General features: G+C 42.5%; 1 protein-coding gene across 2 annotated transcripts in view; it reads left to right on the plus strand.

The window, feature by feature from the left end:
- Positions 1–16,835, plus strand: part of rorc (RAR-related orphan receptor C) — an 88,524-nt gene that overhangs the window by 67,668 nt on the left and 4,021 nt on the right. For both annotated transcript variants that reach the window (XM_084336084.1, XM_084336085.1), the window contains 8 exons: positions 5,291–5,376; positions 5,833–5,974; positions 6,097–6,420; positions 7,171–7,272; positions 9,531–9,652; positions 12,486–12,618; positions 14,704–14,811; positions 15,481–15,591. In XM_084336084.1, coding sequence (XP_084192210.1) covers positions 5,291–5,376; positions 5,833–5,974; positions 6,097–6,420; positions 7,171–7,272; positions 9,531–9,652; positions 12,486–12,618; positions 14,704–14,811; positions 15,481–15,591 — 1,128 coding nt within the window. The remainder of the gene's footprint in view (positions 1–5,290; positions 5,377–5,832; positions 5,975–6,096; positions 6,421–7,170; positions 7,273–9,530; positions 9,653–12,485; positions 12,619–14,703; positions 14,812–15,480; positions 15,592–16,835) is intronic.

Genomic DNA, 16,835 nt, shown 5'->3' on the forward strand with positions numbered 1-16,835 from the left:
TTAATTATAAAGGTTTGTTTAACGGGATAAAAAGTTTGCATTGCTTGTGTGTGTGTGTGTGTGTGTGTGTGTGTGTGTGTGTGTGTGTGTGTGTGTGTGTGTGTGTGTGTGTGTGTGTGTGTGTGCAATGCATGTGTGTCTATGTGGCACACATGCAGGCATTTGAATGCACTAGTTCTTGAGAATATCGTGTTGATTTATGAGGGGTTGGTCAAACCTCATCAAACACACTAATGCCCAATTGAATATGTTTGGCTTTTATCAGACGTTGTCGACAAGTAGAATCAAAATCAGGAATGTTTTTCTTTGTGTTCTTCTGAGACACAATTCCAGGGGTGTAAAGTACTTGAGTAATTGTACTTTGTTACAATACTTAAGTACTGTTTTGGGGGATTTGTACTTTACTCAAGTATTTTTAGGTTTGTATACTTGTACTTTTACTCAATTACATTTAAAATGCAGACCTACAAAGTACAAAGTACAAATCTTGCAGGTCCAACCATTTTAATTAGTATATTTGTTTTTTCTGGACGAACTAACGTTAACGTTATTAATCCTGCGGCCGCACTTTATTTAAAAACAGCCAATCAAATCCCCATCAATGGAAAATTAACCCGCCCTTACCCATGCTGATTGGTCCTTGGTCCAAGACTAGAAAGTGGGGATCTTTGATTAAACATCTGCTATCAGAAGAATAGACAGTCAGAAAAAAAGTGTTTACTTTTACTTTTGAGTACTTTTTTACTTTTACTCAAGTGTGTTTTTAGCCAGATACTCTGACTTTTACTTGAGTACGATTTTGAGACGGTACCCATACTTTCACTTAAGTATAATTTCTGGATACTCTTTACAGCCCTGCATAATTCCCAGTTCTTCACAGGACACACATGGTACAATGACATCACAGGATAGATCAAGACATCTTTATAGACTGCAGACTGAATCTTAGATATTACTCTATTCATCTACTTCATTCAGTCTTTCGGTTGATAAAGATGTACTAACTCATCTCTCACTTGCACTCACTCTCAATATGAATATCAGCAAAATACTGCCCACTTCTGGCTAGAGTCCTGTAGTTTAACCACTGCTGCTACATTACTCTGTGCTGTAATGGTTTGGAGACAGACACACAGAGAGATATAATAGTTGAGAGACAGACACGCAGAGAGATATAATAGTTGAGAGACAGACAAGCAGAGAGAGACAGACATGCAAACAGATAAGACACTTCTGTATGGTGACCATAAAGAGGTTCTGTGTTTCAGACAGACAAGCAGAGAGACAGATGAGCAGAGAGACAGATGAGCAGAGAGACAGACAAGCAGAGAGACAGACAAGCAGAGAGACAGATGAGCAGAGAGACAGACAAGCAGAGAGACAGACAAGCAGAGAGACAGACAAGCAGAGAGACAGATGAGCAGAGAGACAGACAAGCAGAGAGACAGATGAGCAGAGAGACAGATGAGCAGAGAGACAGATGAGCAGAGAGACAGATTAGCAGAGAGACAGATGAGCAGAGAGACAGATGAGCAGAGAGACAGACAAGCAGAGAGACAGACGAGCAGAGAGACAGATGAGCAGAGAGACAGATGAGCAGAGAGACAGATGAGCAGAGAGACAGACAAGCAGAGAGACAGATGAGCAGAGAGACAGATGAGCAGAGAGACAGATGAGCAGAGAGACAGACGAGCAGAGAGACAGATGAGCAGAGAGACAGATGAGCAGAGAGACAGATGAGCAGAGAGACAGATGAGCAGAGAGACAGACGAGCAGAGAGACAGATGAGCAGAGAGACAGACAAGCAGAGAGACAGATGAGCAGAGAGACAGACGAGCAGAGAGACAGATGAGCAGAGAGACAGATGAGCAGAGAGACAGATGAGCAGAGAGACAGACAAGCAGAGAGACAGATGAGCAGAGAGACAGACAAGCAGAGAGACAGATGAGCAGAGAGACAGACAAGCAGAGAGACAGATGAGCAGAGAGACAGACAAGCAGAGAGACAGATGAGCAGAGAGACAGACAAGCAGAGAGACAGATGAGCAGAGAGACAGACAAGCAGAGAGACAGATGAGCAGAGAGACAGACGAGCAGAGAGACAGATGAGCAGAGAGACAGACAAGCAGAGAGACAGATGAGCAGAGAGACAGATGAGCAGAGAGACAGATGAGCAGAGAGACAGATGAGCAGAGACAGACAAGCAGACCAATAATAAGACACTTCAAGAGATGTGTGTGTGTTGCTGTGTGTTTCAGTACAGTGTTAACATGTGTGTGTGTTGCTGTGTGTTTCAGTACAGTGTTAACATGTGTGTGTGTGTTGCTGTGTGTGTTTCAGTACAGTGTTAACATGTGTGTGTGTGTGTGTGTGTGTGTGTGTGTGTGTGTGTGTGTGTGTGTGTGTGTGTGTGTGTGTGTGTGTGTGTGTGTGTGTGTGTGTGTGTGTGTGTGTGTGTGTGTGTGTGTGTGTGTGTGTGTGTGTGTGTGTGTGTGTGTGTGTGTGTGTGTGTGTGTGTGTGTGTGTGTTGCTGTGTGTTTCAGTACAGTGTTAATGTTACCGGTCCCAAGGCTATCGGGTACCTGAACAAATCATGTTTGCAGACGGTCAGCATTCACTCCCTGAAAGCATAGGATATGATCAAGAGGAAGGAAGACTTGTCAGTTTAACTCCAAACTCCTCTGAGAGCTTTATTTCAAGTGAAATACTCTCAATTTCACAATTCGGTATCAAAACCATCTTATTTTTTTTTTATTTACCATTAATTACATATGCGTTCGTTACATTTGTCCATCTGCTTCTGGGTCTCAGGTTATCAAGGTCAATGGTCACCAAAATATTCATACAAGTCGTATATACTTTCATTTACAGTTCTACCTTGTTCCAATATCTGTGATTATCAAACCATTCACTTAAATCATTTACAGATTCCTCCTTTGTGTTCAATATCCATAGTTGTCAAAATATTCACTTAAATCATAAGCGACATATTCACATTTCTCTTGACTGTAACTCTGATAATATTCACTCTACACGTGTACACGTGAGCCTTCCGGATAACACACAATGTAAGATCACACCTTTAAACAAGGAATGAGGGGATAGGTAACTAGAAGGGGAGAGAGGGGAGATTAAGATAGAGGAAGAAAGAGAAGAGGGGGAGGGGAGAGGTAAGAGGGAAAGAGAGGAAGGAAGGGAGATATAGGGAGAGAGAGGAGTGGACAGCGAGAGGCAGTTTGTCCCCAGGCCAACGGGTGAGGGAGAGAGAGAGAGGTAGGGGGGAGAGAGAAAGGAAAGGGTGAGGTACAGGGGGGATTGAAGAGAAGGGATGAGAGGGCAAGAGAGGGAGAGAGAGGAGTGGTGGGTGAGAAGGGAGGAAGAGATGAGAGAGAAAGAGGTAGGGGGAGAGAGAGAAATGGGAGAGGTGCAGAAAGACTCAGAAGAAGCTTCTATCCCCAGGCCATCAGGCTGCTCAACGAACAATAAACACTATGCAACAACCATCAATTGCACATAGCACACACACCCACACGCACACACTCACTTAAACAAACAACACACTGCAGCACCCACTCTCCACACTTTAGATCACACAAACACACTTTATATTTATTGATAAAGGATTTGCACTACAACTCGTACACCTACTGTAAATTGTACCTAAATTGTACCTCATTCCATTTCTGCTTTGCACTATATAGTATTGTATATTAGTACACTGCATAGTATATTGTTATATGGTAACTCAGTTACGTCTATTATGCATCGAACATTGTACATATGTCTATACTGAACACTGTGACCTCATTTTTTACTTCTAATTTACATGCTATACTATGTTATTTTATTTCATACTTATCTTGTCTTGCACAGTCTCTGGAGCGTAACAGTAAGAAGCATTTTGTATAAAAGTATTCTGTACTTCTGTATGACAACTATTAAATAAACTTGAAACTTGCAGGGGGGGGGGATTGAAGAGAAGGGATGAGAGAGCAAGAGAGGGAGGGGGACGAGAGGAGAGAGAAAGAGGGGATGGGAATAGCTTAACTATATTTCTCCTTTATCCACTGGTTTAAACTTACTAGTAGTTTAAATACTATTAAGGTACTATTGCGACCACAGGTTGTCACGTGTCACACATACTAGTTCAATGAACACCAAAGTTAAACTTACTTTTACTGTACAACCTACTTGTGGTGGTTTAAGACTGCTCTTAAACTTCAATTTGCTCTTATCAAAACTTTACAAAATGGTGTCTCATTAGCATTCAGCTCTGACTGGTGTAATAGTGACATGTGCGTCCTGGTGACACGGGCATCCTGCGGCATCCAGACACATTTTAAGAAATAGCAATTACCCTTATTTCATATTTTCGTTAAGTCCTCATTTCACATTATAATCAAGCAACCTTACTTCACATTATAATCAAGTACTCAGGGCCCAGCGTTGAATAAACAAGTCACAATATATCTTAATATAATAACGCCCCTTATAACCCTGCGGCAAGTACGCGCTGCTAGTAACCGATAACGTAGAAAACGCCATCTTCCCTCGCGGCCAATGCATTTTACAATGTGCGTTCGCATCACATATTTCACATTCTTACTGACGTTATTAAACCTTCAACTCATGTCACAATTCTTGTTACTCATTTCACCTAACGTTATCACTTCTAACGATAGTGTTTTCGGTACTTTTCACAGTGTACCTGAAAGCATAGGATATGATCAAGAGGAATGAAGACGTGTTGCTCAGTTTAACTCCAAACTCCTCTGGCATGAGAGGGCGGACACCGTCACCTAGGGGGACCTGGCGCATCACCTGAACTACTTGGTTCCGCTCTTCACTTCCTGTCTAGTCAATTCTCCATCTCGCAGTCAATGTGAACTTAGTTAATTATTTTGACATATACAGTAGCTGGTAATATAAAGTTTAGCATAATTCTTCTAATCATGAAAATTAGATATAAACAATTGCAAAAATTACACAAGATTACATTCTTGAGGATACTACATTAACATGTTTGTGTTGCTGTGTGTTTCAGTACAGTGTTAACATGTGTTTGTGTTGCTGTGTGTTTACAGTGTTAACATGTGTGTGTGTGTTTCTGTGTGTTTACAGTGTTAACATGTGTGTGTGTTGCTGTGTGTTTCAGTACAGTGTGCGTGTGCGTGTGTGTGTGTGTGTGTGTGTTGCTGTGTGTGTTTCTGTACAGTGTTAACATGTGTGTGGTGTGTTGCTGTGTGTGTTTCGGTACAGTGTTAACATGTGTGTGTGTTGCTGTGATGCAGCTCAGATTGAAGTCATCCCCTGCAAGATCTGTGGTGACAAGTCCTCCGGAGTCCACTATGGTGTCATCACCTGTGAAGGGTGCAAGGTGGGGCGTTCAACACACACACACACACACGCACGCACGCACACACACGCACACACATACATACACACTCACACACACACATACACACACGCACACACACACACACACACGCACACACACACACACACACTAGGGCTGAGGCTGAGCCCAAACGTTCGAACGTTCTGACCTTCGTTCGTTACGTTGGCATTCAAATTCTAAATCAACATTCGCATTTCTTATTTTTAATTTTTTTTAATGTGTCTATTCATTCTGTGAGGATTTAGTTTGATGATATTTATTTAAAAAGAAGAAGAAAAAAAATTGATTTTTTTTACTTATTATTAAAAACGAAGGTTCGAACGTCCGTTCGAAAAACCCTGACGAAGTTCGAAGCCCAAAAACAGGCTTCGGGGACAGCTCTAACACACACACACACGTCCATTCACAATGTTCGTTCACCTCTCTGGTTCTCAGGGGTTCTTCCGGCGCAGCCAGCTGCCCAGCGTGTCCTACTCCTGCTCCAGACAGAGTAACTGTCAGATCGACCGCGCCAGTCGCAACCGCTGCCAACACTGCCGTCTACAGAAATGCCTGGCGCAGGGCATGAGCCGTGATGGTGAGACACACATGCGCACGCACACACACACACACACACACACAACCCTGGGACTATTAGGTGACTGAGAATGTCTTTACTAGAGGACACTTTGAATAACCACACCGCCGTGTCCTCCTCAGCGGTGAAGTTCGGCCGGATGTCCAAGCGCCAGCGCGACTCGCTGTTCGCCGAGGTGGAGAGACATCGGCAGCAGCAGCAGCTCCAGGACGAGGCCCCGCCCGCCCTCACCTACCCGGGCAAGGCCCGCCAGGACCTCCAGCCCATGGCCTACTCCTTCCCCGGGGAGTCGGAGCTGCTGACCTGCCCGACTGACATGCACCCCTACCTGGTGTGTTCTCCGGGCGAGTCCCAGGCTTCTGGCATGGCCTACAGGGGCTCCTGTGTGTCCCCCATGTCTCCATCCCAGGGGAGGGGGGACAGCAGCGAACACTCGGATGGAAGAGGTGAGGGACAGACACACGCATACACACACACACACACACAATCCTGTTTGTATAATTAGTATATAATAATAACAATAATTATTATACTATGTTCAATGAAACGATTTTCCATACTGACTCTTTCCTTCCTCCCTTCTTTTTACCTTCTCTTTCCTTCCTCTGTTCTCTTTACCTTCTCTTTCCTTCCTCTGTTCTCTTTACCTTCTCTTTCCTTCATCTGTTCTCTTTACCTTCTCTTTCCTTCCTCTGTTCTCTTTACCTTCTCTTTCCTTCCTCTGTTCTCTTTACCTTCTCTTTCCTTCCTCTGTTCTCTTTACCTTCTCTTTCCTTCATCTGTTCTCTTTACCTTCTCTTTCCTTCCTCTGTTCTCTTTACCTTCTCTTTCCTTCCTTTGTTCTCTTTACCTTCTCTTTCCTTCCTCTGTTCTCTTTACCTTCTCTTTCCTTCCTCTGTTCTCTTTACCTTCTCTTTCCTTCCTCTGTTCTCTTTACCTCCTCTTTCATTCCTCTGTTCTCTTTACCTTCTCTTTCCTTCATCTGTTCTCTTTACCTCCTCTTTCCGTCCTCTGTTCTCTTTACCTTCTCTTTCCTTCATCTGTTCTCTTTACCTTCTCTTTCCTTCCTCTGTTCTCTTTACCTTCTCTTTCCTTCCTCTGTTCTCTTTACCTTCTCTTTCCTTCCTCTGTTCTCTCTCCTTCTCTTTTATTCCCTCGTCTCTCTCTCCTTCCCACTCTCTATCCATCTCTTTCAGGATTTGACTCCAGGCAGCCATCTCCTGATCTGATGGGGATTGGAGCCTACGACCCACTGGAGCATCCCTTTGGTCCGCATCCTCTCTCTCTGCGAAACATAGGTGAGTGCAACGCATTTGGCTGTGTGACATCAACTTGTCAGCATTGAAGAACCGCACCAGGATAGCTTAGCTTAGCAAAGAGTTACTCAGACGTTGTCACTGTTGGGATTTCGCACACACCCACTTATTATCAAAACATACTGTTAGGCCTATGACCATATGATGCCTGGTCATACGGCTCTATATTCTGCTCTATATTCCCGCCACATACATTGATAGTAGATTGATAAATAGATTTACAGACACGAGCCAAATCGTTACTAGTATTAAAGTAATGTCACATCTTACCTGCACAACGGTATAGGTTAAAGTAATGTTACCTGTGCAACTGTATAGGTTAAAATAATGTCACGTCTTACCTGTGCAACTGTATAGGTTAAACTGATGTCACATCTTACCTGTGCAACTGTATAGGTTAAACTGATGTCACGTCTTACCTGTGCAACGGTATAGGTTAACACCACTTTAACTTTTTTTTTTATCCACTTTTTCTCCCATTTTCTATATTTTTCTCCAATCCCAATTTCGTATCATCCAATTCAACCCTCCCCTGTCACGAACGCTGTTTCTTGCCTCCCACAAGCCGGCTGCAATGTGGACTAAGTCATACATAGCACAAGTCCCCTCCGGTACTTGAGGTAACAGCAGTCGCATCTTTTCACCTGCGCAGCTCGATCTCTTAGTGGCGAGGAGTAACGCGTGGGAGGCTCACGCTGCCCCCGACACTTCCTGATTCTACTGCGCAGGCGCACCAACCGACCTGTAGGAGTCGCTGTCCACAACGCCCGATCCCCACCCATCAGTTTCCCACCCCCTAATACGGCCAATGTGTATTAGTATGAACGACCAGCTAAACTGAAAGCAATGTGGAGCACTGGGCTCGAACAGGCAAGCCCAGCGTCTCCGTCATTCGTGGCGAGCGCCTTGCCCACTACGCCACTTAGCCGCCCACTTTTACATGTTTTTATGTGTCTATGTCATGTGTCTTTACGGTGTCTGTATAATGCATGTCTGAACACTTCGTTCCCTTATCCCCATACAAGGACCACAATGGAAATAAGCTCTGAGCTTTTTTGTGTCTATCCTTGGCAGTATTCCAGACTGTGCTTCTGTCACATGTTTATTTATATATTGTCAAAATAAAATCAATCAAAATCAATCAATCAATCAATAGAGATTACAAGTTAACGTTGTGCCGGACGGCAGTTAGACAGGAAGTGAAGTGAGTCACTGGATCAAGTTAAATCAAATTAAACCTGTTGCTACATCAGGTACAAACAAGGAGCGCCACTTAGTGACCAAAACATGACACTGCAACTAAATAATAACACAAAAATATATAGTAGGCACATTTGTGACTGTTACAAGTCAATTAGATTTGGTTCAAAGTGAATTCTACCAATAGCTCAAACGTGTGCAGCACAGGGAAAGACAGCACAGGACGAACCCACAGTAAATAACATTACTGTTATTAAATAACAAATAACAGTAAATAACATTTTGAGTGTATAAACGCAGAGCGGTCAGAGACGTATTCCCCCTGTGGTTCTCTGACACACTAGCCTCGCAAGCCAGAACAAGTCTTCTGTTCACACTGTTGTTGATTGTCTTGCGCGGCGACTAACGTTGGCATAGGGGTGGCACGGTGGCAGAGTGGTTAGCACTGCTGCCTCACAGCACGAAGGTCCTGGGTTTGAACCCCAGCAGGGGGCCTTTCTGTGTGGAGTTTGTTCTCCCTGTGTTCTCGTGGGTTTCCTCCGGAAAACTAGCTCATTAGCTAACTCTGGCACACAACTGAAAATGTTGATTAATGTGCACTGTCCCTGGGTAAATAGAAGATGTGATATAGTAAACACTTTGTAGATGTGCATGTGTGCGTCACACTTAGTTCGCCAAATACGGTGATTATAATATAGTTTGTCTTGATAACAACATGGGGCGACAGTGGCTCAGGAGGTAGAGCGGTCGTCTGGTAACCCGGAGGTTCCCGGTTCAATTCCCGCTCCTCCCGGGCAGCGTGTCGAAGTGTCCTTGAGCAAGACACTTAACCCCTAACTGCTCCCCATGAGCAGGTTGGCACCTTGCATGGTCGCCGCCGTTGTCGTTGTGTGAATGGGTTAAATGTGAGGAACAAATTGTAAAGCGCTTTGGATAAAAGCTGCTATATAAATGCAGTCCTTTTACCACAAGATTCTGTAGGGCAAACACACATGTTACAATAAGTGTGTATGTGTGTGTGTGTGTTGTGTGCGTCACAGAGGAGCTGTGTAGCAGCATTGTGCGCTCCCACAGAGAGACCAGCCAGTACAGAGTGGAGGAGCTCCAGACTCTCAGGTGGAAGATGTTCATCAGGGAGGAGATCCAGGCCTACCAGGCCAAGGTAGGACTACCTGAAGTGGGGTTCACCAGCTCCTCTGTTTCCCCCTGCTTCCTCACTCAGCCCCCGATGCTTCCCATGGCTGCACCAATCCGCTTCAAGGTTCTTGACCTAGCATTCAGTGCAACAAGTGGAAGGGCTCCCTCCTACCTCAGGTCGATGGTCTCTAGCTACTGTACACATCCTCAAGAGCCCTACGCTCTACAGCCCCCGGCCGCCTGAGACCCACCCCCGGGTTCCTGGGGGATCATTGAAACGAAGCGGGCTATTCTCGGTCCTGGTCAGGACAGCTGAAACCCGCCCACACTTTTTCAATCAATATCTGAATAAATAAAGGAACCTTCTTACTATTACTTCTTACCTTCTTTTACTATTATGTACTATGCTATGTCTATACTACTATCTAATGATATATATATTAGGGCTGTCAAAATTAATGCTTTAACTTTGGAGATTAATTTAAATTATTTAAAGCATTAAAATAAATTTATCTAGATTAATCTATGGAGTGAAAAATCTTCAATTTTAGCACCGCGGATATAAGAAAGAGGTCTAGCTGAGTCAATGTTGATGGTTTTGTTGAACATTTGTATTTCACAGGAGAGACACTATTTAAAGAAAGCTATTAAAATAGTCTTTGAATCTAAATATACTTTCTTTGTGTTGATTTTACATTAATTCCATGATTTTACTCAAGTAAATATCTGTTACAAGCTTCGGTCTTAAGTAGACAAATGCTATTTTTAATCTAGATTAATCTAGAAAATTGTGAGATTAATTAGTAAAAAAAATGTATCTATTGACAGCACTATATATATATATATAATCCTAATGATAAGGATAAGCGCTCAATGAAGAACCCAACATTTATTTATTTTATTTATTTATATTTATCCTTTATCCAGGAATGTCCCATTGAGATACGATATCTCTTCTTCCAGAGAGTCCTAACACGGCACACAACAAGTTTAACATGTAGATCATAGGTGTCAAACTCACGGCCCACGGGCCAAATCCGGCCCGCCACGTCATTTGATGTGGCCCCCCAAGAGCTCAGGTAAAAATTTTTTTTTTTTTTTTTTTACATTAATATTGGGTTAAAAAATAGCAGTGTTAAAATAATTGTGGGTTAATGCGTTAATAAAGCTTTAACTTTGACAGCCTTAGTTATTACACATTCTTACACATACATGTATGTTGAACATCTGAGGTAACAAAGGAAAAAAGCCAAAAGCACTTACTCCTCAGACATTCTTTGACAATTTTACAGCCCAAAATACAAAAAAGATCCAGGCGGAATAGGTAACAAAGGGTTGAAGAAATATTGTCTGAACTGTCAGATGCAAACTGGCTGTGTGACATAACCGAGCATCTCGCTCAATTGAATAAGAAGCTGTAGGGACGCAAACAAGTCCCACCCAAAACTTGACAAATATAGTTGTGAACTGAGACAACAACCCTTATTTTGTTATTTTTGAGTACAGTTACAGTTGTGTGTTCATGCAGACACATAATAGCAATTTCATTACGAATTGAAAATGGGGGACCCTGATGTAAACAAGTCGAAAGTCTTTCTCTGGTCTGCATCCCCTTAACAATTGTGTGTATTGAGCTGTACTGTACTGTACCCATTCTGCAATCTGTTAATTAAAGTTAATTAAACTATCTTCCATTAGTTGGATGTATGGCCTCTGCAAGGTTGTGTGCAGCCATTTGTTTTTGTAACATCTGCTACATCTGTCCCACGTGTTCTTTGCAGCTCACAGTTGTTAGTTCTGCCCCTCTTGACTGTGACAAAAAGGTTTTGAACAAACTTAATGTCATAGCTTGTATTTGATGATATTCTTCTTTGTTATTTACTTGAATGGTTTGATAATTGATTGGTGGAGTAATATGGGGTTCTGATAAACTAAAATTATTTGTTAAAATAACATAAGCTAACATATATTTTTACATTTATGCAAATGAATATGCAATATGTATAACTTGAATAAGTAATAAATACAGAAACACCATGTTTAACAATATGTAAATGTGTAGCTACATTTATTTTACATTACATTAACATTTATACGGTCTTTGGCCCTTTGAGGGCAACCATAATGCTGATGTGGCCCTCTGTGAAAATGAGTTTGACACCCCTGATGTAGATAGATAGGCAGTGAGAGCCAGCATATCACCAGAGTTATCAAGTGGACGACACCCCCCTTCACTGGTGTTTCTTCAAGTTAGGTCCACGACACCTCGGGAAGGCGCAACAGTTAATTCCAGCGTCCCAGAACCACCCCCTCCATGCTAGCTTCCACTTTACCATCATATTCACACGGCGAACCTGTTATCCTATGTCAAAAATACAAGTCCTGATACCAATATCACACATGAAACAGCAACAACAGAGATGAAAAGGAATACTCTTACCCTTTGTTTACTTTGGCCCCAAGCTGACATTATTTCTCCAAATGTACAGTACTATGCCATACTACTACTACCTACTATGCTACTATGTCTATACTACTAAGTATGCACTCAGAGTGAAGCACTCAAGTTCGTACTGCTAGACAAACAATACCACTTACCCTTAGCCGCCAGAGGTGTACTTTGGATAAGAGCGTACATTACTAAAAGTAATGAAAATGTATAGACCTTCCCTCTTAAAGCCTTGACTTGCTGCAATAAGTACCTGTACCTGTACCTATAACACTGTGTAAAACTCTCTCCTCCTTCCCTTTCTCCCTCCCTCTCCCACACTCCCTCCATCATTATCTCTCTCTCTCTCCCTCCCTCTGTCTGTCCCTCGCCCTCGTTCTGTCTGTCTGCCTCCCTCCCTCCCTCCCAGTCAGTCGACGAGATGTGGCAACACTGTTCCATCAGGCTGACTGATGCTGTGCAGTATGTGGTCGAGTTTGCCAAACGTATCCCAGGGTTCAGAGTGCTCAGCCAGAACGACCAGATTGCCCTGCTGAAGACCGGTGAGTATTGGGGGGCGAACACACAAGTGTCAGTATTACCGACGGGAAATAGAATTGCTTTCCAAAGAAAGTCTGGATTCCAGGATCCATTCCATCACTCCATTGATAAAAAATAGGGAAACAATGTCAAGGCACGCACTCCAGGTTTTTCCAAATTTATTGGCAGCCTGTAATCATGACGTTTCGGTGTGAACACACCTTCTTCAGAATGGCTTGCAGAATGGCTTGCAACGTTCACACCGAAACGTCATGATTACAGGCTGCCAATAAATTTGGAAAAACCTGGAGTGCGTGCCTGGACATTGATTCCCTATTTTTTATGTATGATATCAGAGGTTACAGCACCCAGTGTCAAGTCTAGTGAGGTGAGCGCGTTCTACTACTTTTATCACTCCATTGATACCACTATTTTTTTTTATTATTATCTTTTTCCCCCCCTCCTTTTTCCGATTTTTCTCCCATCCCACTGTTAGTCGTTATGCCAATTCCCAACCCCCTTCCTGGTTGTTGCGCACTCCCCCCTACTGTTGGTCCGAGAGGCCGGAGACTGTCACATGCTTTCCTCCGACGCATGTGCAGCCAGCCGGCAGCCAGCCTGGCAACGCAGATTCTCACCGGGAGAGTGTAACGTGTGGAAGGTCACACTACATTCCTCCAGATCCTACCCTCGCTGTGCAGGCGCCCCGACCGAACTGTAGGGGTCGCTGTCCACAACGCCCAGGACTCACCCATCAGCTTTCCCACCCCTAACACTGCCAATTGTTAGTATGAACGACCAGCCAAGCTGATAGCAAAGCCGAGAGCTGGATTCGAACCCAGCGTCTCCAGCGTTGATGGCGAGCGCCTTGCCCACTACACCACCTAGCCGCCCGATACCACTATTTTTGAAAACGTAAAACAGTCAGGGGAGGAGCTGGGAGTGAACATGCTCCGGCTGTTTTCAGTTTAAAAAGATTTGACTGATGTAATTTAGAGAGTAGTGCAAACGGCCGAAAAGATCTGTGGATGCAAGCTACCCACCATAGACAGTATATTCACCGAGTGGTGCGTCAGCAAGGCACACAGGATCCTGAAAGACCCCAGCCACCCCACACCACAAACTGTTTGACCTCATGCCGGTACCGCAGTCTCAGGTCCACATCCAAAAGAACACTGAACAGCTACTTCCACTGGGCAAACAGACTACTGACAGACAGACAGACTCTGAATGATCACATGAGGATACACACAAAAGCACACATATTGCACACATACACTGCTGCTAACATATAGCTTGTATTGTATAGTTTGTATAGATAGAATATATACGTTGTGTATTATGTTTAGTCTATAGTTTTGTTTAGAGTTTAGAGTTTATTTATAGCCTATCAAAAAGAGGATATGGAGAGGGCTACAGCGTTCTTGGTTTTGTGTTTCAGTAGGTGCTCTTTGGATTAAATCCGGGGTAGGATCCGTTATAGTTATAAAAAGAAGTTGAAGTCCAAGGCAGCTCTACACATTTTTAAAAGCCTTTATTAAATGGCTCACATTATTTAGATCATTTAAAAGAAACCAACATGTTTCGGCCTACATAGGGCCTTCATCAGGGTATAGATAACTAAGACCAAACTCTGACTAATATAGAGAATCCAGAACTCTGGTCTAATTACAATGAGAGACAGCTGGTGCTAAACGAATGGAGACACAGCATATACATAACATTTATTTATAGCCTGTTTAGTTATAGTTTACATTGATAGTTATAGCTTATAGTTATAGTTTGTATAGATAGAATATACGACACGTTGTGTACTATGTAGCTACAAATCGACTACGTTCGAGGAGCCGGGAAAAACAAGCATCTCACGTTTTTCTGAATGTATGTACATTTAAAAAAGCTGTGACAATAAAATAATCTGAATCTGAAGCTGAAAAAGATTTGAGGAAGTGAATCCTGAAATCCTGATTTGGGAAATAGGAAATACCAGCACAGCCTTGTTATTCCCAGTAGTGAAATATACGTATAGTATACTAAATGAGATGTTTATGTTTTGTGGTGTAACTCTGTCCTGTGATCTTCCTCTTCCTCTTCCCCCTTCCCTGCAGGCTCCATGGAGGTGGTTCTGGTCCGGATGAGTCGGCTGTTCAACACGGAGAACAACACTGTTTTCTTTGATGGGAAATTTGCCGGAACTGAAGTCTTCAAGTCTTTGGGTAAGGATTCCCCCGACGCCATATCGGTCTTCCTCAGGAGCAGGAGTGACGTGTGGTAAATGGTTGCCATTGTTGATACCTAGTAGTACCTGCATCGTGGGGCCTGGGTCTGTTGAAGTTGGCAACGCTGGAAATATCGTAGCTGTGTGGATGGTAGTGAAGATGTTTAAAGGTAAAATGTCCTCAGTTGTGCTATTATGTGCTATATATATATCAATGTGTTCTCTGTATATATTACGAGTGCAGTAATGTTGTTGTAACACTATGGGGCGCTCTAACTAAAATACGTCAACATTATGGGAAATGTGTTCAGTAGAAAGCTATCCGGCTGCGAGCTAGCCTAATTTAGCACAAATGAATGGAAGCGGATATGGACCACTAGTCTATCTTAGAAAGGTGTTTTTGGGGTTATATGCAGGTACATTCAGACAAAATATATATATATATATATATATATATATATATTGTGTGGTAAATATAAAAATATAAATGTAAATAGGCTGTATATACTGCCCTGTTGTACATGCTATCATACAGAGTATATGGGTAGACAGTGAAAGCAGTAGGTAGATATATTGAGTAAATCGAGTATATTACATGTATAAACTGAACATGATATTTTTCACGTCCATGTATCAACGCTAACACTAGTGGGCTCTCCTCTTGCAGCCTGCGGGGACCTGATCGCAGCCGTGTTTGACTTTGCTCACGGTATGTGTGCTCTGAGGCTGACGGAGCACCAGCTGGCTCTGTTCACCGCGCTGGTCCTGATCAATGCAGGTGAGACCGAGATTCAAGAGTCAAGAGTTTTATTCGTCACATACATACATACATACATACATACATACATACATACATACATACATACATACATACATACATACATACATACATACATACATACATACATACATACAATACATACATACATACATACATACATACATACATACATACATACATACATACATACATACATACATACATACATACATACATACATACATACATACATACACTAGACATGCAGTGAAATGTCGGTGGCCATGCCCGCCTCGATTGTGCAAAAATACAAATAATAGAATAGTAAAATAGAATAGACATGATCAAAAAGTAATACGAATAAAATAAAATGCTAAAGGTAATGAGTCATATATACAATAATATACAAATATACAGTTGGGACTATTGCAAAACATTTTTTTGTAGTGTATTTGTATGTGAGGTGTGTGAGAGGTGAGGACGTGTAGTGTGTGTGTGTGTGTGTGTGTGTGTGTGTGTGTGTGTGTGTGTGTGTGTGTGTGTGTGTGTGTGTGTGTGTGTGTGTGTGTGTGTGTTCATGTGTGCTTGTGTGTGGAGAGGTCAGTGTGTGGAGAGATCAGTGTTTACCTGTCAGACCACATTACCTGTCTGTCTCTAGAATATTATTTTGAAGAGAATGAAAAGACTGTCCCGGACTCCGTTCGATGCAGTTTCAACAAAGTTTATTGAATATACACACCGAATATAAAATCATCTTTAACAAATGATGAGACACTCTGGCCGTAAACGTGGAACCACTCTTGAGTTTGTCTACTGTTCCATGTTCTGACCATTCTCTTTACACTCGTGAGACCATGTTACTTAATAACAAAACCCTAACAAAACGGCCCCCAGCTACAATAAAGATAATTGCCATTCAGTCTTTTTCTTAGAGAACTTCCTGTTTTTTCTTGAAGAGAAGTTTATGGTGCATACAAATCTGTTACTTAACATAATTTCTTTGCCTTAAGTTGAGACAACAGGTTAAAGGATAGGTCACCATGCACTTCCTCACCCAGATAACCATCAATGCCTGAGGCACAGGCCTTACTAAAACCATGAGCCTTTTTGGTTCATAGAAAATGCACTACATCTCTCATCTCAATTTACAATTACAATTCAGTAATTTTTTAGCTGACACTTTTATCCAAACAGTCATTTAGCTGACGCTTTTATCCAAAGCGACTTACAGATTGTGAACAACAAGTCAGCAGGAAGGGTAC

The sequence above is a fragment of the Notolepis coatsorum genome, assembly GCF_963971535.1.
Source record: "Notolepis coatsorum genome assembly, chromosome: 19".
Classification (NCBI taxonomy): Eukaryota; Metazoa; Chordata; class Actinopteri; order Aulopiformes; family Paralepididae; genus Notolepis; species Notolepis coatsorum.